Source organism: Gymnoscopelus microlampas, assembly GCF_963454915.1.
Source record: "Gymnoscopelus microlampas genome assembly, chromosome: 1".
Taxonomy (NCBI): domain Eukaryota; kingdom Metazoa; phylum Chordata; class Actinopteri; order Myctophiformes; family Myctophidae; genus Gymnoscopelus; species Gymnoscopelus microlampas.
In genome coordinates, this window is record NC_139962.1 from 24829368 (window position 1) to 24857169 (window position 27802).

General features: G+C 39.4%; 1 protein-coding gene across 1 annotated transcript; it reads right to left on the reverse strand.

The window, feature by feature from the left end:
* Nucleotides 1-7681: 7681 nt before the first annotated feature.
* Nucleotides 7682-27371, reverse strand: dhodh (dihydroorotate dehydrogenase). The gene is made up of 9 exons (XM_084060834.1): nucleotides 27292-27371; nucleotides 25743-25955; nucleotides 24947-25146; nucleotides 22966-23048; nucleotides 21002-21189; nucleotides 13171-13284; nucleotides 11931-12084; nucleotides 11473-11632; nucleotides 7682-11095 (listed from the first exon to the last, which is right to left on the reverse strand). Exons 1-9 carry the CDS (start codon nucleotides 27307-27309, stop codon nucleotides 10936-10938), a joined length of 1290 nt encoding a protein of 429 aa, XP_083916960.1. The 5' UTR covers nucleotides 27310-27371; the 3' UTR covers nucleotides 7682-10935.
* Between the last annotated feature and the right edge of the window lie 431 nt (nucleotides 27372-27802).

The window sequence follows — 27802 nt, forward strand, 5'->3', positions numbered from 1 at the left end:
CCGAACAAACGCTCTGCAGCAATGATTACGATCAGAATATAGTACTTTAACCTACTATACTCAGTACTTTTAACAAAAAAAAAATAAATACCAAACAATATCACTTACCCTACATTTATGCTGGTATTTCTATTTTATAAGAATACACACATCTAGAACTGCAAAAAAACATAATAGCAGATCTACAAGCTCACAACGTGATGCATTGTGAGCTTGTAGATCGGATATTTTCATTATTTTTTAAAATGTTTTCACCTATAATGAAATGCCTAAAAGAGGGATTGATTCTTAATAGATTATTTTTGTTTATCAATTTTCTTATTTAGAATCGATTATATCAATTAGCTGGATTAACTGTTGCACCCTACACACATCACTGCTGCAGGCAGCTGCTTTTTGATTGAATACTATATTAGAAGTTTGCAGAAAAAAGCACATGAAAGTACAGTTCAATACACAGCCAGCTAATAGGATTTAAAACCCAAGAAAGCTTCTTTCCTTTGTATTCAGCTGCTAATAATACAGTACTGTATGTGCGCTGGTCTTCATCAGGGAAGTTTTGTCTGTAATGAGTTACATGCCTATGAATTACATCAATGATGGATGGTTTAATTGTAGAGTGTTTCTCAAGGATAAGCAGTCCATTGGAGACATTACTAATACAATACCTGCAGGCACTGTCACATCATCTAGACACAGTATAGTAGGCTAAGTGTACTTATAAGTGTTGTTATTCTGGTTAACAAGTCTCCATGGACCACACGCCTTTGCTTGATATGCTCTTTGACAATTATTGTCAAAGAACATATCAAACAAAGGCAATAGCCTTTAATGTTTCTCTCTAATGTTCTGTGAAACAGGCAAAAGACATACTATATGCTGTGTTTAATGTGCCAAGATGTATTATTTCTGTGAGGCAAATTTCACCTTACTGCACAGTTTTCCAAAGAATAAGTTACATGCCATTGGTTTAAATTGAGGATTTATTTTGTGTATGTGAGTGTGAAGATATTAGAAAAGATTAGAGTCCGAAAGAGAGGGGGAGAGAGGCTGACAGCTAACGTCAGCAGCGATGTGATAAAAGCATATTCCTCCCCCAGCCCCTCAATGAAATAAGCGATCTGACACTTGTATGCTCATGTGCCTCTCTAACGCACAGTAAATGTGTACTTCCATAGGAATAAGAGAGAAAGAGAGAAAGTGTGACGGTACCCTACTGGCCTGAGAGGCTCGAGGCTGAGGCTTGACATGAATCTGAGATATCTGACTCACTCACAAATTGGTCACTAATTATTCCGCGGGGAATTGATCTAAAGAAACATCTCAGATACTATCGTCGCTGTCGGGTGGAAAACCTTGCATGTCCAAAACAGTTAACTTCTTAGAAAATGTAAAAAAAAAGAGAAAGAACCCGTGTTCAAATGGGTGCAACGTAATTATTATTCACAAGCTCTTACTAATACTTTTCATTGGTTCAATATTTATAAAACCCCCACACACATTTAACTAGCATACTTTCACTTTCACTAAACATTTTAGTGAAAATAGCAGATCTACAAGCTCAATGCTCAAGATGCACGCGTTGTAAGCTTGTAGAACGGTTACTACTACGGTTGCTACTTTTGTGTGACGCTGAAGTATGACAAAGTAGGGCGTTTATTTACCAAAAAAAAGTTTAAATATGGAGATACAAGATTTTTGCCTGACAGCAACGCTATTCACGGCCATGGTACTGTATATGCTTTTATATAACTCTGTGTCTGTATCTGTTGAATTGAGTGTGGGTGGATGATTCACTTCCTGAGGCAACAGCCTTGGCAGCGTATCTCTTTGGGCATCTATTATCTCCAATTATGTACTGGAAGGATGAAACGGGTGATAATAAAAACACATTTTAAGAGGTCACAGGCCACCGCAAAATCTATGGTAAGTTGATGATCCTGTCCCTCATTCTGAAATGAATACAGTACAGTACAGTACAGTACAGTACAGTACAGTACAACAATTCTGCACAATTACTGAATTACTGAGGAACAACAGGCTACAACCAAGAAGGAACCATTTCTGTATGGTGAAAGAATTATTAAGTAAGTAAAAGGCTCTTGGTCATTTGCTTCTCAGACATTCATTTGAATCTCTTTGCATGTTTGGAAAGTGTCTCTCAGTCATTCAGTCACTTTAGCCTTGGAGTGGTTTATGTGCAGACCATGTTGCTATGAAGACCATGCACCCAGAATTCTAAGTAAAAAAAAAACTCAATATGCCAGTGAAACTTTTTATTTATTTATAACTTCACATTTTAATTCAAATTAATTCAATGCATGTAGCAGACACCACACAATGCTTAGTCTGATAAGTTCTCTTAGAATATCATTGGGCAGGGGTTCTCAACCTTTTCTGAGCACTGAACCCCCTCTGTCTCAAACGTTCAAGTGAAGTGCCTCCTATGATTTAAAATTCAAAAAAGTTCAAAAAGGTAGGCTATAAAACTAGAAATAGTGCTCCTCGGAGCACAGGTCTCCCTCCGCCAGGTCAGGTAGGTTATTGTGGGCCAGCAATGTTCGGAATGGAGTCATTATAGAGTGGAATTTGTAGAAGTTGAGGGATTAATGTTGATGAAGTTATTGCACAGACACAATGGCCCTCATTTATCAACGCGGTGCAGCCCAAATAATGGGCGTACGGCGAGATCACCGCACCTTTCGGCATTTATCAATATATCCTGACGTGGGCTTCATCCTACGGTACGCTGAAATCTCACGTGAGATGTCTATAATTATAGATATGTTATATATATTTAAATAACACTATAACAAGCCACTTCACATTAATAACAATACAATTAACAGTAACTCAAACACAAAACTATATTCTACACTCCCACAAATCAACATATTGGTCCTCATTTATCAACGCAGCGTATAAACCGGCGTATATTTTTCCATATATTCGGCCGTACACCAACGTCGAAGTCACATTTATCAACGCATCCTACACAGCTGATCCCAGCGTACATTTGGTCCCAGCGTTGATAAATGTCACGGCTGAAACCAAGCGTCATTTAAATAACACGCCTTAAATATTCTCAAAACGCCCCGATTTTACGACATGAAGATTGAAGAACCAGAATACGACCAAAGAAGACATCATGAAAAGCCAATCAGAAACAGTTTCCCTCGCTTGCAAATAAAGGACAATGGACAAATTTCATTGCATGATGGTGCTGCTCACCGAAAATAAGGAGCTAGTTACACAGTCAGGCTAGGAAGTATAAATGAGCTTAGTTGATTGATACTGCCAGGGTTTTTTGCCCTGGCCCCCCGGAGCTTTGGACCCCGGTCTGCATCCCTGTGAGGCGTGAGCCTGTGCGTTAGTCCGGGCCTCCCTGTGGAGTTAACCACATGTGACCTGGCGTCTCTATTCTGGGGCAAACATTCTGCGAAAATAGCTAAACTATTTTTGAGATTTGTTGTATAGGGAAAAAGGAGGGGCCCTAGAATATGAAATATCAAGGTTGATTCAGTATATTTAAAATGAATCGCTGGCATATTGAGTTTTTTTATTTTATATATACTAATTCTGGGTGCATGGTCTTCAGAGCAACTGGACCACACACAAACCACCCCAAGGCCAAAGTAATGCAGAATGACTGAGACACACTTGTTCCAAACATGCAAAGAGATTCAACTGAATATGTCAGAGAAGCAAATGACCAAGAGCCTTGTTTTTGTTTACTTGCAAATAACTCATTCTTCCACAAGACATAGAAAGGATTTACTTCTTTGGTTGTAGCCTACAGACTTTTCTTTTCCTTTTTCCTGATGATTACTAAATGTTGTCAGTCAGTAATTACACTGCAGTTCAGAATTGTTATCTTCTTCATTCAGATAAAAGGGAGGAGGGCGCACACCAGTATTGGTGCTGCTGACCTTAAGTAAGTAAATATGAAAAGAAAGAAAAAAGGCACTTGTCATTTTCTTCTTGACAAGTGCATAATACTACCTGCCCATTTAGGGCTTTTCCTGTTTCAATCATGATTGCAAACACACCCCCAATGGAGATCACCTGTGTCCTCCCCTATAAATGTGAGTTTGTTTTCCCTGCTGTGCCATTCCCTGGAGACGACCTTACGTGGTCGAAACGTTGGTTTCCAAATAAATCCTGCATCATGGCTACGAGTGCGCGGCCTCTTTCTTTCTTTTCATATCCTCTTCATTCAGAACATCTGTGTTGTCTTGTTACATATCCCTCATGACATTTCTATTTTAAGAATAGAAGAATATACATGCGTATATTCTTATGAGATGCAGCTGATAATGTCTGCAATGTAAAGGAATTGATTGAGACCAGATTTAAAAAAAAAGGATTAATAGTATGGTTTAAAATTCATAGATGACATTTAAGAGAATGTGATGTTTATGTGTTGCTGGTGTAGTATAGATAGAACATGAGACAGCAAAGCCAATGAACTACTGTTTATCTCTTTGTTAGTCTTAAAGGGACATTTTCGCAGATTTTGCATCAAACCCCTATTTTTATCTAGGTCTCGGACCCATAAACATGATCCTGGTGTGTTTTTTGTGTTTTATCTGTATTTTTAGATTTGTATCCATATCCTCAGAGACTATGAGTCATTTGACTCAAAGTCTCTTTATCTCACCTTATTTCCTGACTACAATGTAGACCTCACCCCCACGCAGCCTCCCCTCCCCATGAGGAAGGGCAGTGCCCCAAAGCATTATGGTCATTGTAGTAATACAGCAGTCCAGTCAAACCCCAGTCAAACACACAGACTTCTATATTTTTCTGGCCATAGGGTGCAAATTTCAAATTTTGCTACTGTTATCTACTACAAATATTATTAACATTGAGTGACTGTAAGTTCTTCCAGGGGTGAAATGCTCCTTTAAGTCTTTGTTAGGACCTCTTCTTTCAAGTTTGGCCCTGCACAGGAAATTGTGCCACAATTGAATAGAATTAACCCAGAGTGTTGTGGAGTGAGCCACAACACTCTGCCATCATTTTTCTGCCATCATTTTTTAAAGTAGGCTACACTGGAGAGAGACAGGAAACAGGGAGAGAACCACTTGACAATCAGGGCCCCCAGCCTTTTTAATCAAAAATTGCCTTCAAGAACATCCACTTCTTCCAGTAACACAAGAATATGGAGGATATTATATTAACCTTTAACATAAAATCCTGTTTAGTGGGCATCTGGGTTGGCATATCGACTAAATTGAGAGAAAAATTAAGATGGATATACAAATGTAAGTACTTTTTTTTGGTATCCTGTTCTATTAAGTTAAGTAAAAGTAAATCTATTGAATGTTTATAATGTAAAAAATAAATGTTCCTTTCACCTTATTCCAATTATTAAGTGAGGTAAGAGTTCTGTAATCCCAGCTGATGTATTTTCAAGATAAAACAGATTCTCCTCAGGAGAACTTGGCCCTGTGAAAATACTATATCTAGTAGTATAAATGTAACTCCAGGAGATACTTCTTTGAATAGTAAATATATTTGAAACTTAAAAATGCTATGCAGTTTCAGGGAATGGGGATTTGTTTACAAAATAGCTTCTTACCAAAATGTAACAAGAGAAGATACTTCTATGACCCACGTCCCTGCCAATGTTCTAGAGGGAGAGATCAGTCTGCACGATTAATAAAAGGTCAAGTGTGCAAGGTGCATAGCGAGTGAGCAATGTCCATAGCTGGGGTGGTGCACGGCGGTCAGTGGTGGACAGTATAACGAAGTACATTTACTTTAGTACTTAAGCACTTTTTTTTTCGTATCTGTACTTTACTTGAGTATTCGTTTTTTGGGATACTTATGAGTTTCGCTCCACTAAATTTCAAAGACAAATATTGTAGTTTTGACTCCACTACATTTCTATTCTAGGAAGGAAAAAGTTTTATTATGCGTAAGCCCTATTTCAAATACAGTGAAAATAGCAGATCTACAAGCTCACGTGTCTCAATGCAACACGCTGTGAGCATGTTGTTGTTTTTTTTAAACATTTGAATTGTTTGGGGAAATTACTATAAAATCAATGCATCTATATTGAAAGAAAATACACTTTGTAATTTGTACTATAATAATAATAATAATAATAATAATACATTTTATTTGTATTGCACTCTACATTTGAAACAAATCTCAAAGTGCTACAGTACATAATAAAACAAGATAATAAAACCATTTGCAAGAAATCAAAAAGTATAAAACAGGTTAAAAACAAGTTTAAAAACATGTTTAAAAAGGAGAGGCAGGGTTATTACTACAGAGCAACTTTGACTTGTAGTTGTATTTGACCAGAAGTATATATACTTTGACTCAAGTACTGAGGTTGAGTAAATTGTTGTGTCACCCACAAAAAAAAATGATTTTCAACATTAACAACTCGATGCACGCAAAAGCTTGAAAAGATTTATCAATTACCGGCGTTCGACAGAGACTTCGCACACACACTGTTCTGTCCATTATACTACAATGTGCATTGTGCACAGGGTACATCTCTTCACCAACATCTGCTTTGCCTTTATACATGCAAATAACAGCTGACGATCAGGATAAGCAGCCTTCACAGCAACGACACAGTCATGTGGCAAACAGGATTGTAAACAAGCTCTATCATGTTCTTTTTATCCATAATATGCAAGAGTTCCACTTAGATCACTGTAAATTACATGATAAAAGGATAGGTACATATATTTGTGAGGAAAATTGTGGATGGATGGGCATATGCTTGATAAATAATGCATAGATCTAAAGGTATTTTTGATAACCAAATACTTGCATGAATGGGGAAATGTTGTGCTTGCCAATTCTTTTGTGTACACACGACACATAACAGTTGAAGAAAATCAAAGCCTTGGAAGAAAATGAATCGAATTTTGTGTCTTCTGTACAAAACCGTATTCAAGCTTGAGTGGTGCATATTTGTTCAATGTTTGTGAGTGAAATGTAAATCCCAATGATTGTCCTTTCCCAGATGGCTTTTATGAAAGCCAGTGGGGATAAAGCAGCTTCTGGCTTTTGGCAGTCACTGCAGGTGTGACAGAAACGGGCTGAGCCATGGTAGACACCCTGTTGCCAAAACCTATTACTGCTCTATTGATGGCAAGATGTATGTATTCACAGAGAGTGCCACTCTGCCCACTCACATGGCCTTGTGAGAAGATACAGTGTGCTGTGCACTGGATGTCAGCGATGAGCACAAAAAAAAACACTGACAATTCTGACTTATTTATAATGTGCAGCAAAATAAAAGTCCAAAACGAATATCTTGCATACAATGAAAATGAAAAGAAACTTGGAACGAATAGTATAAGCGGAAAAACAGGAAAAATATCAAGACTGTCACAGGTTTCTTTAATCAATTCTGACATTTCTGCACTGTATCTACTATCTGGGAACTCATTCAGAGAAAAACAAAATCCTTTTGTTTTTGCCTCTGGGGGCACGTCCTTTTTAGTGTAGAAACAGGAACTTGGTTAAGTTCCACTCCTTTCTTAGTCCACTTCCTCCAGAGTGCTTCTGTGTTTATTCCTACTAACAATAAAACTACAAGACTTTAGGGCAGTGGTGCTGACAGATTCTGCTCTTAGCAGAATCTGTCTTGAGAGATTAGTGTATCTATGACATATGACATAGATGCACAAATGTCAGAATTGATAAAATGACAGACCCCCCAGACCTGGTGACTCAGTATCATACAGTATCTAGGACACAGAGTGAATCCAATTCATGTCATTCATCCTCCTGATTGTGAAACTGCTATCCAGAATCAGATTGCAAATACCCTGCAGCACCCCTCCCACACGTTTTTATTGTTGATGATGACGAGACATGTAATCTCGTAAACAACGCCATTGTATACTGTATGCAAATACAGCTCAAATGCCTTATCCCCCACTTGGCTCATCAGATCACAACCTGATCTGGCTCGTTCCCACCTACATGTCGGATGTTTTAGATCTGTCTGTCTGTCTCTCCGTCTATCTAACTATATCAGTTTCGCAATCAGCCATCGTTGACCTTGAGAGCACATCCTTCCGTCACAGGGAAGAATCTAAAACACTTTCTCTGCTGAATTGAAAGTGCAGTAGGCTGGCCATATGCCTCCAAAATGGAGATACTGACTTCCATTCCTGACTTGCTACCAGGACTAATCATCAGCAAGACCATGGTATCAATCAGGTTTTTGCAGATTTCCTTATTAGAACAAACGTAAGTAAATACAAGAGGGACTGGCAGCAGAGCTGCCCCGGCCCAAATAATACAGTACATCATAATTCATCAGTTGGTTTGTATTGTCATACTCAAAATGGCTATACTCATTCACTTACTATTACATTCTCTAAATCATGTTGCCAATCTCACATTAAGTTACAAAAAAGTGGGTTCATATTTTGGTTTGTATCTACACTGAGAATGGAGAGAAACAAGAAATTAGGACTCCAAACAAATGTGACAAAATAAAAGCTTTTTTTTTTCTTCTTCAAACCATTCCACAAAATTGTATACTGTACAGAACATTAATAACATTACATGGTCTAACACACTGATTAGAACCGTGTAATCTATGCAAGTAGACATGGCATGAGCAACATTCATTCCAATTATAATCTGAGGAAGAACAAAGTAATTATAAACTTGATAATACCCCTTGCATGCAAGAACAAAATACAGTCTGACAGTTTTTCATGATTTTCACTTCTTTGAGAGAAAAAGCCAGATTAACTTAAATCAGAGATAAATTGAAATGTGTATCTTGCACAGTTTATGGCCAAGCATTTAAATACAATTTACTTGTCTGGCATACATATAAGAAAGAAAAAATACTATGCATGTTTTTGGGAATGAAATCTAATACAGCCTAATTATTACGATTAAATTGAAATGTTTTTTTTTAAATAACATTTGGCTAATATTTTGCCATTCTCTGCCATATATACATTCACATGGATCCAGTCTGAACCAGTGTTCAACTCAAGTCACCAATAATAATGTTCCACAGCCTGTTTCAGCTCTCTGCTCTTAGTGTGGGTGTCACTATTTTAAATCTACATACACTACGGAAGGAAACTTGTATACTGGAATCAAAACACTTCAACTCTGATAATGACACGCAGCTCTCCAACAGCCACTACCGGTCCCCAAAATCTCATGTTCTTCCAAATTAATCATTGACTTTCAAACTCACTATCAAGACAAAAATAGTCATTGTTGTGTAATGAATGTTTTTTTTTTTTTTTTTTTTTTTACAGCGTGCCACTGTGTGAATGTGTGTCCGGAGCTAATGTTACAAATTGCAAGACCAGACACGAGCCAGCGCCAAATTGTGCCCAATGCCAGCAGGCCACAGAAGTACCTCCACTAAATAGTTTTTCACATTTTAACGTTTTGGAAATATTTTTCTAAAAGAAGTTCTGTGTGTGTGTATCCAGAGCTGATCTTTCAAACCGCTCTACCAGTCTGCGGACGGTGGCAAATCTAATAGTGCACATAGCCACTCAGTAAGCCAAAGTACCGGTACATTTTCTATATAATTTGATTTTATAATGGAAGTCAATGGGGCTTGAATGGGGCTGAAACCTTGTCATAAGTCAGAGATGCTGTGTACGTCATAAGAGGACTGAGGTCATAGGCGTGTGTGTACACGGAGCTTGAGATCCACATGAAGCCACGCCAGGATCAGAGTGTGTGTGTGTGTGTTTGTCCAGAGCTAACCTTGCAAACCGATGAACAAATCAGTACCTAATGCTCTGTGTACAGAGCCAAAGAAATACCTCAATTTTATCACATTTTACATCTTTTTTATTTATTTATATGTGACCTTCATTTTATAATGGAATTAATGGGACTTGGACCAGGCTTTTGGATCCCGAGATCCTCATGATTAGAATGTATTATATATATATATTTTTTTTTTATCAGAATGGGCAACCTCTATTTCTGGTGAATGTCACCAACGAATAAACACAAAAACTGTTCAAATGATTACAAATGGTTTGAAAGTTTTACAGTATTAAATTTGGTACATCTTTCCAGCAATCATGAAATGAGTATTTCCTTTAGACATAAATCACCTTTATACATTAGTTTGTGATGCTACATGTATGTTTGGATGGACTTGAGCAATTGTGTAACAATTGCTACAGTATCATACTGTAAATATTAAACAAACATCTGAAATAAAAGCTGCAACCACAGGGCAGCAATTCATACATTCTGAGTCAAATACAGAAAGTAATCAACATTACACAACAAGTGTCGTAATAAAATGACCAGAAAAGGCTTTAAAGCAATAGGTCACTTTAGTAGAGGTTTTTATTGTTATTATCGTTGTCATTATTCATTATCATTATCATTTTTATAATTATATACAGTTGATTAGAAATTATACATTTGGAAACTACTGCGCAACAAAGCGATAACATTATGCTGATGATGATGATGAGATATATCTCATCAAATATCATCATCATCATCATCATGACAAGGTAACTGCACAACTCAAACCTTTACCAAAGTATCCTATTGCTTTAAGTTAAGGCAGGAAGTTTTGTTACTATTGTGTTCAAGTGTATTCCAATCACAGGTTCCTTCCTTGACCTCTGAACTCTTCCCCTTGGGATTCTAAAAGAATGTATTTCAACTAAAGGGAGCTGGGAACACATCTTTGAAACATCCCGACAGACAAAGGTTCATAGGTTCGGGATTTGTAGTGCGCCCCCCATCCAGTAATTACACTGGCCCGGGGGGCAGTCTGAAGAAAGCAGAAGAAAACATAGGACAAGACAAAGAAGACTACACTAGGACAACAAGAAATCAGTCAGGAGGGAGTAGAAACCAAACACAACCCACAAAAGTGAAGGGGTGATCTCTGGGCACACATCAATTGGCAGCATAATTTAAGGGTCATCTAGGCTAATTCGCGCTGGCAGCCAGACCGACTGGTTCTGCAGTGATCCCAATGTCTGTGTTCACATTTTCCTTGTCTCTACGTAGACTGTGTTCATGTACAGTCCCATCTACTGCCCTGTGGTCAGCGCCTACTGCCTGTGATACACTGCTGAAACCCTGATCCCTGTGAAAAGATGGTTGATAGGGAAAAAGAAGGACATGAAAGGCAAGAAGAATATAAATATGCAACTATGATGTGAAAATGTTTTGAAGGGTGTTGAACCACTTGACCCGAGAATCCATATTTTTGGGGGAACATTAGCCAAAATCAGCAGATCTGCTAATTTGGCTATTTTTGTCGAAGAGATTTGGTGTAGACAGAAAAAAGTGGTCCAAATACAGAGCCAGTTTACCAAGTCTAGAGGATTTAGATGTCAAAAGGAAGCTGTATTAGTAATGTGTAGCCTAGGCCTGAACCTGCTGCCTTAAGGACTTTCAACCCTACTTGCATCCTGGATATGTGTTAGGAAAGACGGTAAAGTTCCACACATTAACACTCACTTGAGAAGCTGTCCCAACTCCCGCTTTATCCGCCGCACAACGGGTGGTCCCTGAAAGGTGAATGCGGTGTAAAGCTGAACCAATGACGCGCCAGCGCGGATCTTGTCCATGGCATCCTGCCCACTGGCCACACCGCCAATTCCGACGATTGGTACCCTACCTAGAACCACGCAAGGGATAAATTGGTGTATATAACATACCAAGCTAATATGCACATGTACATACGCTGATGTTCTCTCTTTTTGCACTCTCTCTTTTTTTTTTTTTTACTGTTTTATCATTAACACAAATATGTTTTACTCTTATGTACCTGTACACAAGATGAAACAAAGCACAACCTTGAGTCCATGGACAAACACCATTATTACTGGTAGCAGTGTTATTTTATGCTTGTTATTCACAGAATCAATACAGTAAATGAAGGCAAACACATTTGAGCCAGTAAATGAGGTCCGTACCTTTAGTGAGGCTGTACATTTCACTGATGGCATGCGTGGAGAGCTCCTTGAGAGGCTGACCACTGAGCCCACCCACCTCAGACTGATGAGCGTCCTGCAGTGTCTCTGGTCTGGACACTGTGGTATTAGAGACCATAAGACCGTCCACTCCCAGCTACAAAGCACAAACACAGATAGGTAAGGGAGAGAGAAAAAGAGAAATAGGAAGGAATAGATACTGTATATCAGTATTTCTCAAACTTTTGCATTGGCTGCGGACCCCCATCTCAAAATATTTTGTGCCAGGGACCCCCATACAAGATTTGTGTTAAAATGTTTAAAAAAATATTCACTTATATACTCACTTATTTTTTACAACATGTTTTGAAAATAGCAGATCAAAAAGCTCACAACGAGTTCCATTGCGGTGCATTGTGAGCTTGAAGATCGGCTATTTTCAAATAGCCAACAGCTGGGTTCAAAATGGTTAAACTGATTTTTATGTTATATTAACTAATTTCGCTAGTGGGGACCCCCTGGAACCCCTTCAAGGACCCCTGGGAGTCCCCGGACACTACTTTGAGAACCACTACTGTATATGAACCAGCTACAGTAGTTCTCCAGTACATGTCCGGCACACAAATGCTTATTGTTGACGGGCTAATCAACTGCAGGTGTGATTATCTGCTGGTGGAGAGAGTTTGTGCGTGGGAGGATGTGAGATATCTGGCTCAGACAAGCCTCTGTTACATGCGGTGGTAAACAGAAAGAGCGCTCTTCAAATGTTTGCTTTTTTTCATCCTCACTGAGTTGAGGATCCTCTATTTCATCCATTCCATTTACTCTCGTCTCTGTCTTGCCCAAATGAACACATAAAACCTGCTTCAGGTTTTCTAACTGCCGAGTCAATGAAATGAAGGAGGAGAGGAGAATACTGAAGGGAAAGGAGGAGAGAAGCATAATCTTTTTAAATGGATGAGCTCAATAATATGTGCGGCTGAGAGGCTGGGGTAAAACACTGCTGTGATGAGGGTTGGAAAAATTGTTGTATATGAAAGCAGATCGGCGAATTATAGATGCTATATGCCAAGATATAAGACTACCCTCCTCTTTTCAACACCTGTTTTTAGAAAAATACATTTGAAAAGCAAATCTTGTAAATCTGTCATGCATTGCAAATACATTAGGAACACATACATGTTTCTACAGGCCAAAAGCAAATATTAGATCTAGAAATCAACAACCATTAATGGATGCTAACCTCAGTGACAACATCAGCAATGTCCTGTTTGTCCTGGGAAGTGAGGTCCGGGGCAATCTTCACCAAGACAGGGGGTTTATTATTTCCTGGCAATGCATCACGCTCCTTCAGCACCTGAGGGACATGTATTGGAGTTGTTAAATGGAGCGGTAGCAACTGACAGAGTAAACATAGATGGAGATGAAGCTGATGTACAGAACATCTGAGAGTACAACTGAGACAGCTTAAATGGCAAAAGAAAGTGTCAAGAATCTCCGAAATATTTTCCAAAATATGTTCACGTTGTCCAATGACCAATGTCCAAATAACTGTCGCAAATACCTGATCCAATCCAATGGACCATATAGGTGAGCAATTTATTCTGTGTTTTATGTCAGGCTCTGTCTGGCTCCGTGGAGCATTCACTAGGGGTCAACACATTACATTACATTACAGTCATTTAGCAGACGCTTTTATCCAAAGCGACTTACAATAAGTGCATTCAACATAGGTAGGGAACATGCATTGAGAACAAGTCAACCCCCCCAGTCTGTCCGTGGGTGGGGGGTCTCTCTCATGAGAGAGAGTCATATAATTATTATTATATAATAATACTGCCTGTTGGATAATAATCTGTGCACACAGAGAGGGAGAGAGAGAACTAACGCAACACAACACAGTCTCATAATCTCCCTGACAGTCTCATCGGCCTCTCAACGAGGTGCGAATTGCTCATACAATTACAATATGACAGGTACTTACTACGTTTGGCCATTCATCCCTATCTCAAACATGATATCTTGAAAACTAATCGCTGGATTGCCAGGGAATTGGAATCATGCTCCCTGGAGGATGAAACCTCCCAAGGCACCCGTAGGCCAAAATTCCCATTAGCACACAGGGTATTGAAGAATCAAATGGGAAGATTACCATGAAACTTGCTGGGCACATTCATGCTCATGGTGTTACCGACGCAACATTCACTGCCAGGGGCTTTCTAATGCTGGCATTAGAAAAGCCCTCTAAGTCAGGGGTCTAAGCCAGGGGTCATCAATATGTCCATACACGGACAAACGTGTCCGTGTCAAGACTTGTCCATGTCCACGGCAAATCTTTGATTAAAAAATTTAAATACTAGAGCCAGTATACAGTGGCTGACTTGCCGGTCTCCAGGTTTTCTCAGAATAGGTAGGACACTGATTTAATTAATTACCAGTGGTGTAAAGTAACAAAGTACAAGTACTTTGTTTCAATACTTCTATACTTTACTTGAGTTAATAGCCTACTCATCACAACTTTCAATACATTTGAAATAAATTGTTATTTTACTCTACTACATTATCATTGGACACCTCGTTACTCAAATCAAATCAGAATATAATTCATATATAATATAATCATCATCATGATATTGGATTATACACACTGCTCATATTCAGAACAGGTACTCTCATCAAGACAAGATGCCTGCTGTCCATTGCTGTATGCTGATGTATAAAATAGATTTAAAGTGGTTAAACTGATTTGGATGCTATTAAGCAATTTTGCTGGGGACCCCTCAAGGACCCCTGGGGGTCCCCAGACCCCACTTTGAGAACCACTGGCCTATAAGGTGCCAGTACACCCAGAAAGCCACTGCCGAGAACCATTCCAAAAAGTGTCTTCCATGCCAATGAATGACCTGAGTTTAACACGATAAGAGCTTAGTTTCCCAAATGCCCATTAATATTAACACTCTAATGAAGACACAGCCAGACAGGTATTCAAACCTTGTTAAACCAGGTACCAGACAGTGGCGGATACAGAACGTGCCTATTGAACTGGGCCTGGAAAATATGTTTGAGTCTGAGTTTTTTAAGCTTAAATATTATAATGACATTTGTCAATATGACAAAATATGTCAATATGACAATTCTTCTCCCTGTTTCTGATTGTCTTTAATGCTTTGAAAAGTTCAAAGCCATTAGTTCAATTTAGAAAGAAGAAGAAAGTGAAGTAGAAAGTAGACAAAAGTGCAGAGATGGCCATGGAAATAATAACAATAATACACTTGACTTTTAAAGCAATTTTTGAAACTGGGTTAGAAATTGCTCAATCTACGCCTTCCCTCTCAGCTTTCTTACTTACTATCTTAATAAAATAATATAGCTGCAAGCAGCAATGAGCGGTTTCGAGAATAATGGCAGACTGGCAGACTGTGACAGAGTGGCAGACTGGCAGACTTTGACAGAGTGGCAGACTGGCAGACTGGCAGACTGTGACAGAGTGGCAGACTGGCAGACTGGCAGACTGTGACAGACTGTGGCAGACTGGCAGACTGGCAGACAGACAGACTGTGGCAGACTGGCAGACTGGCAGACAGACAGACAGACAGTGACAGAGTGGCAGACTGGCAGACTGTGACAGACTGGCAGACTGGCAGACTGTGACAGAGTGGCAGACAGACAAACAGACAGACTGTGACAGAGTGGCAGAGTGGCAGAGTGGCAGACAGACAGACAGTGACAGAGTGGCAGACTGGCAGACAGACAGACTGTGGCAGACTGGCAGACTGGCAGACAGACAGACAGTGACAGAGTTGCAGACTGGCAGACAGACAGACAGACTGTGACAGAGTGGCAGACTGGCAGACTGGCAGACAGACAGACAGTGACAGAGTGGCAGACTGGCAGACAGACAGACAGTGACAGAGTGGCAGACTGGCAGACAGACAGACGGTGACAGAGTGACAGAGTGACAGAGTGGCAGACTGGCAGACTGGCAGACAGACAGTGACAGAGTGGCAGACTGGCAGACAGACAGACAGTGACAGAGTGGCAGACTGGCAGACAGACAGACAGTGACAGAGTGGCAGAGAGAGAGAGAGAGAGAGAGAGAGAGAGAGAGAGAGAGAGAGAGAGAGAGAGAGAGAGAGAGAAAAGAAAGAGAGAGAGAGAGGGGGGGAGAGAGACAGAGAGAGAGAGAGAGAGACAAAAGAAAGAGAGAGAGAGAGGGAGAGAGAGAGGGAGAGAAAAGAAAGAGAGAGAGAGAGGGAGAGAGAGAGAGAGGGAGAGAGAGAGAGAGGCAGTGAGAAAGAGAGGCAGTAAGAGAGAGAGCGAGAGAGAAGAAGTGAACATGCATTAATTAACAAAGTCATGATTTTTGTTCAGTAAATTATATTTGGACCGGTTAAATTGGGGTTTGAACCAGGGACCTATAGACTTGTGGGTAGACAGTGTAAAGGATAAGGATAATTCCAGGTCCGTTAATGAAAGTCCTTGCGGTCTTGTTTCCAATGAGGGCCTGTGAGCAATTAGGGGTTAAGAGTCTTGCTCAGGGACAAATTTCATTTCATCGACACATTTGCTGGCCTGGCCTGGAATCGTACCTGGGGCAACCAGGGCCTCTGGCTCCTTAGGTGGGCTCACTAACCACTCAGCTATGGCCACAGTACAGACTGAGCCATTGGATAGACAGAATTGGATTTCATATGTGGTAAGTTATCATACAGCATGGGTTGCTTATTATATACTAGGGATGCCACCGAATATTTGAATTTTCGAATATTCGTTACAGTCTCCATAATCGAAAATGATTTTTAAAATTCGATTTTAATTATATATATTTTTTATAATTTTTTAAGATTTTTTTTTTTTTTTTTTTACTTTTTTTTTTTTTTTTTTTTACTTTTTACTTTTGTATGCCTTAGTTTCAATCCAAATATATGCTAATACTAATAATAGTAATATTATAGTCTTAATAATTGTAAATGGCCACAGTTTCAGAGCGTTTCACTGTTTCAGCCCAGCCCAAACATGAACTCTGCAGCCGCACTGAGGCCCCTGCTGGAAAGCATCCCAGCCCAAACATTAACGTAACTAATAATTGGGCCGCGCAACCCGGAAATGACCGTAATAATGCTAAAACAGGAGCGAAAATATTTTTCCCCCAAAAAAAAAAAAACATTTTTTTTTTTTTTTGAAAAATATTTTTCTAAAAACGGCGCTGTCGAATAATCGAAAAATATTCGCCAGGGCTGTCCGAATTTCGAATTGGCTGAAGGTCAGATTGTGGCATCCCTATTATATACATACAAGCTCATAACGCGTCACATTGTAGATCGGCTGTATGTGGTTACTGTAGGTGTTGTATTAATAATTACATCTGCAAAGTAACAAGTAACTAAAGCTGTCATCTGCTGTAATTGTAGTAGAGTAGAGTAGTAAAGTAAAAGTACCTAAAAATTGTACTGTGCATGTGGCAGGTGTGATTGGTGATGAGTGAGAGCAGGTGAGAGGGGTGGATCCAATCCATGGGAATAGGGGGAATTCCAAATGATGATCACCTCAACGCATTGTTGGGGACAGGGATCGAACCAGCGACCTATGGATTCACAGGCTGCCTCTCTTCTCATTGAGCTAAAGATATGGCCTCCCTGATGGTGTCTGTTGATATCTATAGGTTTTTCCGTCCTATAGGTTCTTCCGGTGTGAGATTGTAGATCAGCTATTTTCACAAGAAAGTATGTCATACATAAAAAACAACTACTCTCAAAAGCAATTCATGGTATTGTTTAAAAAGTGCACATGTCTGAATTAACAGGGTCATGTTTTGTATAATGCAATTTAAATGTAAACTGTGACGAGTGGGGTTTGAACCGTGGACCTTTGGCACATGAGACTAACACTGTATTGATCAAGCTATTCAATCCACAGCCTTGGTCAGTGAGAAGGGAGAATCCAACAAAACAAAACAAAACAAAAGAGGGAATGAAGTACATCATACATTGAAAACAACTACTCTCAATAAGCGTTTCATTTAACAATTGCATGTTTATTCATTGATACAGTCATGTTGTGTGCAATGCAATTGAGTTGAGGTCTGCATGAGGTGAGATTTGAACCGGCGACCCTCTGGTATCAAGGCAGATGATTAAGCCATTGGGCCAACAGACCCGAACTGATGAAAAGGGAGTTCACACACATGACACACTTTCACGCAAATTGCTCAGAAATACTGGATTTAAATGTTTTTCAAACTGCTCAAAATTGCAGACAATCTAAGGGCGGAGTTTACTGGTTAACAATTGCACATGCATTCATTGATACAGTCATGTTGTGTGCAATGCAATTATAATGAATTCTACATGACGTGGGATTCGAACCAGGAACCCTGTGGTTTCAAGGCAGATGATTAAGCCATTGGGCCAACAGACCTGTACTAGTGAAAAGGGAGTTCACACACACATGACACACTTTCACGCAAATTGCTCAGAAATCCTTGGTTTAAATGTTTTTCAAACTGCTCAATATATTTCGGAATGGAAACTAGTGGAAAATAGTCGATCTACAAGCTCACAGCGCGTTGCTATCTAAAAAGGTGTGAGATTGTAGATCGGCTATTTTCACAAGAAAGTATGTCATACATAAAAAACAACTACTCTCAAAAGCATTTCGTGTTATTGTCTAAACATTGCACATGTCTGAATTAACAGGGTCATGTTTTGTACAATGCAATTTAAATGTGAACTGTAATAAGTGGGATTCGAACCAGGGACCTTCGGCACATGAGACTCACACTCTACTGGTGGAGCTATCCAATACACAGCCTTCGACAGTGAAAAGGGAGAATCCAACAAAACAAAACAAAAGCGCGAATGAAGTACGTCATACATTGAAAATAACTACTTTCAAGTATGCATTTCTCGTCATCTTTAACAATTGCACATGTATTCATTGATATAGTCATGTTGTGTGCAATGCAATTATAATGAAGTCTACCTGAGGTGGGATTCGAACCAGCAACCCTGTGGTTTCAAGGCAGATGATTAAGCTATCAAGCTATTGAACCTACACACCTGAACTAGTGAAAAGGGAGTTCACACACATGACACACTTTCACGCAAATTGCTCAGAAATCCTGGATTTAAATGTTTTTCAAACTGCTCAAAATTGCAGACAATCTAAGGGCAGAGCTTACTGGTCAAAGTGATAAATGTGTTCCTCATGAGTCAAGGCACATGTGTAAGCAGGTTTAACGGCTGTCGGCCAAACGAGGCATGACTTTTGCCTGTTTAAAGTTTGCATTTTCAAAAAATTGCTATAGCGCCCCCCTTTGACCAATTGGAGTAAGATTGGTTTCAGTGATACTTGGAATGACCTTCTACAATATTGCAAAGTGTCAAACAAATGCGAGTCTGCATGTATGTTTTAGGGGCAGATGAATGATTGTCATAAAACTGCAATTTTCATTGGCTTATAAAAGCTTAACGTTTTCACTTATGGAAAATCCGCTTGCTCACGTCTGTCGGCATTGGTCCAAAGTTCATGTGTATACAGTTTCGTACAGATTGCTCAATCTGTACGAAGGAAGAGTCTTTTTTACTGCTTTTCATAGAATTCGAAATGGTGGGAGATCTAAAGGTCAGAGGTCAAAAGTCAGAGTGTGAAAGTTGTTAGGCATGAGGAGACGCATGTGTGCATCGAAGTTTCATGGCTGTGGGTCAAACAGGGCATGAGTTGTACCTGTTCAAAGTTGGCATATTTCAATTGAGTGCTACAGCGCCACCCTTTGGCCAATGTTTGTGAGTTTCGGGTTTTCGCCGTTTGGCATAGCCCTCTACCATATTGCCGAATTTCATAAAAAGTGACCACGCGGTTAGGCCAGAACTGGCAAAACCGGCGGAAGAATAATGAACTCTTACAGATGTAATAGGGTTCGAAGCCTGATAGGCTCTCGAAACCTAAAAATAAAGTACAAAGGCATGATTGAGGACTAACCCCACTCTCCCTCTTTAAAAACACAGCATGAGTTCTCCATCGTGTCTACTGGACTAGTACATTTAGTATTTATGGTAATATTATTGACCACTCATTTTGTATGTCTGTGGCAAAAATTGAGTTTGAGGAAAATGTCCATCACAAGCCGGCATGTTGATGACCGCTGATTCTGACAATTTTTTCAAGAACCACAGAATATTTATCTCCAGTATGATCGATCCCCTGATGGTTGCTAATCACAGAGGAAATCACTGTGCTTCCGTGAAAAAAATCTTTTTACTGTGACCTCCCGTTCTCTTGTTATACCCAGTTGAAAATAGCATGTTTCACCAAAAATACATAGTAAAAAAGAAATGTACACTGAGCTGAGATACAGGATTTTAAAGTAATGAGTTAACCAGGAAGTGAATGGAGCAGTAAATCTTCGGATCACGTTGTCTTGGGTTCTGGACGTTTAAAAAAAAAGACGGATATATCCGTCTTTGGCGGTGAATGTGTTAACATTTACTACACTCAAACTAAAAGCCTTAGTTTAGATAACAGTACGTATTGTGGGATAAGTCTGTGCTGATTGACTATGGAGATGTCAACAGGGAACCAGCTCCCTTTTGATTTTCTACAAATTCAGTGCGCTCTAATAACAGTTAGAGTAATTCAGTAAGATGTGTTGAAATTCTTAGAAGTAGTAGAAGTACCATTAAATATCTATTATTCATTATTAAACCACACTGTCTTTATAATTGACATTGCCGTCCTGAAACTGACATTATCACATGCATGGAATGCATGAAATACATTTCATCATGTGTAACCCATTCAAAAACAGTAGGTACAAAGCACTGATGACAGGTGGCAAGGTTTAGCATATTGATACTATCATTAGCTGTTATGTGCATGCATGAAATGCATTTATTTCTTTATGGCTAAACATCCCAAAACAAATTACAAAGCACATGACCAGTAGTAACAACGCTTATGCACTTTTGAGGTGAATGAGGGAAGTGAATCATCTGGTAATTTTTTTTACCACTGACAGTAAATTGACTCTTGCTGGAGAACAGTCCTTATGAAGAACTTTAGGGAAGAAGTCCTACCTTATGCAGGAGCTGATGGAGCTCAGCCTTTCCCTGTAGATCCCTGAGACCTGGGGTATTAGGACTGCTCACATTTACAACTAAGTAGTCGGCTAGAGGGCCTAGCACTTTCACTCCTTCCAGGTAATCTGCCCCCGCATCCTGAGACAGCTTGTTTTTCCCCAGGTTGATGCCCAGGGGCAGTCCAGCTATGAATAAAGACGCACGCGCACACACGCACACACACACACACGCACGCACGCACGCACGCACGCACGCACGCACGCACGCACGCACGCACGCACGCACGCACGCACGCACGCACGCACGCACGCACGCACGCACGCACGCACGCACGCACACACACACACACACACACACACACACACACACACACACACACACACACACACACACACACACACACACACACACACACACACACACACACACACACACACACACACATTAAAGACATGACTCATAGGGGAAGAGTCAGTACATGTGCTAATTGGGCAGTATAAATAGGAAAAATACATGAAGGGCATTCTAGAGAAGAACAGAATAAAACCAAACAAGTATTGTCCATGTATTCACATTTGCTTTGGGAAAACAAAGCACACTAGAAAAACACATCCTTATAATCTATGTATTCCACGTATGTAAAACGCTGAGCTAATGTCTTAATTACACCAGCATTGTTGTTGTGAAGTAGCTTTTGTTAAAGGTAGGGTAAGTGATTTTCTTTGGTTAAAATAAGTGTTAAATAGCTCTATATTCTGAGAATAGTCATTGCTATAGAGTGCTTGTTCAGTAAAAGGAGTCTCCTTGTCTCTCCAGCTCTTCATAAAACAGCAAATGCATTTTCGTTTCAGTTTCATTTCCAATTTTATCCAATCAGGATAGAGAACTCAATCAGGATATAGATTAAACAAGTGAAATTGGAAGTGATGACACTAAGAAATGAGCAGGCAAAATTGGAACTGGAACACTATAAAAATGAAGCTTAAAAATGGGTACTTTCGCCTGATTGGCTGAGATTTTGACACCTACCCGAAAATGTATTTTCTGTTTATTAAAGAGCTGGAGAGACATGGAGACTCCTGTTACTGAACAAACACTCTCTATAGCAATGATTACTATCAGAATATAGTGCTTTAACCTTATAACAAAATACTTTTTGTTTTAACCAAAAAATATCACTTACCCTACCTTTAATTAAGTGTGTAAAAAGATTGCTATTTTCAATTGACAAAGACGACAGTTTTCTAGTGAGTAAAGACTACAACTGCAACGATGACCTCTATATGTTTCATTGAGAAATGTTGACTACAAGCTATGTAGGCTTTACAGAGTAAACTAGAAAAATGTGCTCCTTGGAGCACATTTTCGCCAGGCCAGGTAGTAGAAGTCAATCTTAGCCAATCAGGATGAATTATGAAAAATCTGACAGATCTGTCTTGATCACATGACTATAGAGATAAGGTGTACCGATTTGCATGATGTTTGGACAAAATCTAATACTGTATCAAGAAATGTGTTTTGCAAAGATTGGCCTCCTGGTGGCACTATAAAAGGCAGATGTGAAAAATGCTGAGATTTTTCCTTAGCTTCTAGGGAGTGTGTGTGCAAAGTTTCACGCCGATCGGTCCAGTTATAGCGCCACCCTGACTCATGAGGCCGATTTGAAAATTGTAGAGTGGCTTCTTCCTTGGCCTAGTGGGAATGTGCGTGCAGTTTCATGGCAATCGCACACTGCATTAATGATTTGAGGCATTTTGTTCAAAACGGACCCCTCTTGCAAACTTTGGAAGCCAATCAGGATGGAATATGAAAAATCGGACAGATCTATCTTGATCACTGACTATAGAGATACTGTGTATAGAGATACTGTGTATCGATCAAAATCTGTAGGAGTAATATGAAAAATGTTGTTGCCTTCAGACTCTCTACAGAAAGCCAAGATAATGTATGTTAGTTCCTACCTTTGCTCAGCTCCTGCTGAGCTGCTTCCCTAGACTTCAGCCTCTCCTGCACATCCTCCAAGCCACAGCTGTTGAATCCATACCTGAACACACACACACACACACACACACACACACACACACACACACACACACACACACACACACACACACACACACACACACACACACACACACACACACACACACACACAATACAGTTGACATGACATTATCATCCTCAGCCTCTTATTTGGCCTCTGAAGGGAAATCCTGCTCAGTAAATCCCAGTCCACTTTTAACCCACAATTATTATAGTCCACAATTATTCGCAATGCAACAAGGTGCAAGTACTTGCAAGTGGTTGCACCGAGCTGTAAAAGGGCAATTCAGACTGATGCAATTTCTCGCTGTACTTAATTATTCTCCCTATCCACAGAAATGCATTTATGTGATCATGTTAAAGCCCAACTCTTTCTCAAAGGTATTGAGATTGTGTTTGTGTTGTCACAGCTAATTTGTTAGTGAAACCAGATATGATCAGGCAACTGCTAAGATACCATTTAAAAAAATATTTTCTTCTGTTTTGTTTGGTGAAATTCAAGTAATCAAAGGTCAACATTGTTTAAGGCTGCCAATCAGAGTAATGTTCATTTTGCTTTGCAAAATGACTTTTTCAAAGTCATTTAGCTTTGCATGACTTACAAATGACAATTACAAATGACAAGACTTTCTTGGTATAGCATTAAATGTAATTATTATTTATCATTTATTATAACAATCAACCATTCATGTGATATTTTTCAATGTTTCAATATTTTGTTATAGCTCATAAATTGATATTTATGAGCATGCCTGTAGACTTCCAGAGAGAACAGAAAATAAGCAAAACATGAAAGGCCTGTAAACGCCTGGCAGTATTTAATTTGCATTTTAACTTGTAACTATAAAGTAAGTAAAAAGTGGTAATAGGAAGCCATATCCTCAGGCCTTTTACCAGATATTTAATTCCAAAAGGAGAGATGCAGCATGTAGTCAGCATTTTCTCTTTGAACATTTTCTCTTTTGAACACAAAAAATAGTTTCAAAAATGTTCGGAATGTGCCTCCATTCGATTTTGCTTAAACTAGTCTTTAGCATAAACTACAGTACTGAGGCTAATGAGATTGTCTTGTGTTTATGCAAGTGGAATACACTCACTGTTGCTTACAGCATGCAAATATGACTTAGAATGTCAAAGTAACATGCAAGGATTTCCTCAGTAATTGTTTAATTGTAATGGATGACGGTTGCTGTTTTCCACTAGTTAATTGGGCATCAAGACCCTCCTTGTTTTTGGAAAACACCCCTTCTGGCCATGTTGAAGAAATCGTACATACTGTATGGTAAACATTAAACTCTAGAGTCTGCTTAATTAGAAGGGCTTATAGCACTCACTAACATAATTGAATGTAGAAATACTCAATAATTAAGATATCCCAACAATTGTCATAATACAAAAACAAAATATATGTATTATTATACTAAAGTCAGTCTTCTGTTGTCTCAGACAATATTTCTTCTAGTCTACACAGCCAGGATCCACACCAGTGGACATGGTCAATGTTAAATATCAAGTGACCGTAAGCCAGAGAGATGATTTCTTACATTGTAATACACTCACAGATGCATTTCTTCTTTTTATTTGGAAAATAGATGGGGAAGGACATGCAGCAAGGGCCTCGGGTTGGATTCGAACCTGGGTCGGCTGAGCAAGGTCTGAGCCTGAACCCTATGCGTTCTAACAGGTTACCCACCAGGGCGCCCTTATTGTTTGTTATTCTGCTATTACATTTTTCATGTCGTTCAAAAGGAACATACGGTGTCGACCATGCTACCACACGGTGCTAACACTAGAACAAAACGAAGAGGGAGTAAATGTGAGTGATTCTATGATTTTGACCGAATCCCCTTTATTTCACTCCACTGTCAATTAACCCCACACAGGTTCCTCAAGGCCCACCTGTTAATGACTGCTTGGTCGGCTGTCAGACGGAACACGCGCGGTTTGGGGTTCCCTGGCTGAGGTTGGGGGGTGATGGTCCCTACCTCGACAAAGCCAAAACCCACTTTGTACAGTCCATCTACAGCCTCTCCATGCTTGTCAAAGCCTGCTGCAATCCCAATAGGGTTCTTGAACCTCCGTCCCAGGACATTCACTTCCTGTTGACAAAACAACAAATAAGTCATACAAGGTCCAATATTGACTAATGTGTTAAGTAATACATATCAGCGAGGCAGTTTGTTTAGTGCAGCAATGGCTGTAACTCCTATTTTAGACATTGTTACAAAAGTTTATGAATGAGCTTGCAGATAACAATTTGTAGATATGCCATTTTCGGCGATAAAAAAAAAAAAAAAAAGGCTTTCTTAAAGTGGGGTCCGGGGTGCCCCAGGGGTCCTCGACGGGGTTCCAGCGGGTCCCCTGAAAAATGTGTTCATATAAGATCAAAATCAGTTTAACCACTTTAACCCAAAATACATCAGCTATTTGAAAGTAGTCCAAGTACAAGCTCAAAGCATTGTAAGCTTTTAGATCTGCTATTTCCAAAAAGATCTTGAAAAAAAAAGAAAAATGTGGAAAAAAACATGTTTACAACACAAATCTTGTATGGGGGGGTCCCTGTTGGCACAAAATATTGTCTGATTGGGGTCCCCAGCCAAATACATACACTGTAAATGTGGGGGTCCTTGACATGAGAAGGTTTGAGAACCACTGGTGGTGCAATAGACTGGGTGAGATGCCCCTTCACACTCACCAGAGAAGCAGGGTCCTCGTAACGGTTTAGAGGTACCAGACCGAAACCTATCATCTTCACTGCCACCACGTGGGCCGTCTCTGCACCCACAATCCTCTGCAGGCAGGGCATGAGATAGTTGGCATAGAAATGCTCATCTCCAACCACAGTGAGGTAGGAGGCAAACAGGACGCTACCGGAGCTGATGATCTGCACCGCATCCTTAAATTGCTTCTACAATGAATGGAATAAAAACATGTGTCCTCAACAAAAGCAATGTGAACAAAGTTTACAGTGGCAAAAGTATAAGTCAGTGGTGTAAAGTAACTAAGTACATTTACTCAAGTACTGTACTTAAGTACAATTTTGAGATATTTTTCACTTTCTTCAGTATTTTCAATTTTCAGTGCTTTTACTTCTACTCCACTACATCTCAGAGGCAAATATTGTACTTTTTACTCCACTAGAATTATGTGACAGCTTTAGTTACTTGTTACTTTGTAGATTTAGATTTTTATCACAAACCACTAACCACTTCAGCCCTATATATATTTCGGCCATTTGAAAATAGGCGATCTATGCTTTAAGTATATTTAAATACAAATACTTTTGTACTTTTACTCAAGTACATTTTGAATACTGGAATTTTACTTGTAACAGAGTATTTCTACTTTGCAGAATTGATACTTTTACTTAAGTAAAATATGTAAGTACTTCTTCCATCACTGGTAAAAGTTAAAGAAATCCAGCATGTGCGTACAATATATCACCTTTCTTTAAACCAGACAGCCTTAGATCAAGACTAAGGCATAGATGTATTTAATCAATTCTGTCTGGCTGTCTCACCTGACCACCACATGGTCTCCTTCATTGAACATGTGTATTACAGTATTATTAACCACTGTCTTAAACCCTGTCTGAGTCACTGGACCTATAAGTTACATGGACCATCTACACCAAATAGCTTTGCAAAAATAACGATCTAACTTGTAAGCTTGTAGATCTGCTATTTTGGGCTATATGCTCCCCCAGAAATGAATATGATGGATGCATTGGGGTTCAAGTGGTTAAGGTAGGATACTGTGGTAGCCTGGTGTAGCTAGTAAACATGCAGCAACTACTGAATAAGGTGAACCAGATCATCTCATGTATCAGTGGTTCTCAACCAGTGGTCCGGGGACCACCAGTGGTCCTTGGGGGTTCCAGGTGGTCCCTAGCTAAATGATGGAGAGTTGGAAACTAAATGGACCCTTATAGATCTTTAACTCTTGAGAGTGTAAAAGTTAAATTATTGTTAAACATCTGCATTTACTTAAAGGATTGTTATTTTGATCAACGTTTGCCTGTTATCTCTCCTATGGTACCACATCAGCATGGAATTGTGGACAAAATCGTATCCAACAACAACAAAATATTCTAAAGTCTTGAGTCTCAGAGTCTAAATCTCATCAAATGGTGATGAATCCGTGGCTCCAAATGCCAAATAAACAATGAACCTTGATATGAAAAGTCATATCAAGTCATATATATATGTCATATATGTATTATACAGTAGGTACAGTCAGATTACCTTAAGACGTCCCGCCATGGGGAAGGTTTAGGTTTATATCACCGCACTGAGGACATTGGAAACATTTACACAACCAGGCATGTTGTGTGTATACTACTTCCTGGTTATCATCTCGCGGGGTTTCGGAAAGCAACCAGCGTTGCCAGGTTCTGCGAGAGAGATAAGCAACCAGGTCTAAGAAAATAAGCCCAATAGAAGCGACTGGGCCACATGAGCACTATTTGAAAATAACCGATCTACAAGATGAGTTTGTAGATCTGCTATTTAAAAAAAACTCTTGCAATAAAATGTGGATTTCTTTGGGAATGTTTTTGAAACATTATAGTAACAACACACATGGTCCCTGGCAGAAAACACTTTAATGAAAAGATTTGAGAACCACTGGTTTACATAATAATATAAATTTGGAAGCAAGCCTAAATAAGCAAGTACACTTTAGAAACGAGCCCAAAAAAACGCAAACTCCAATTTTTACAAGCAACTTAACAGAAAGAGAAGCCCAAAGTTGCTT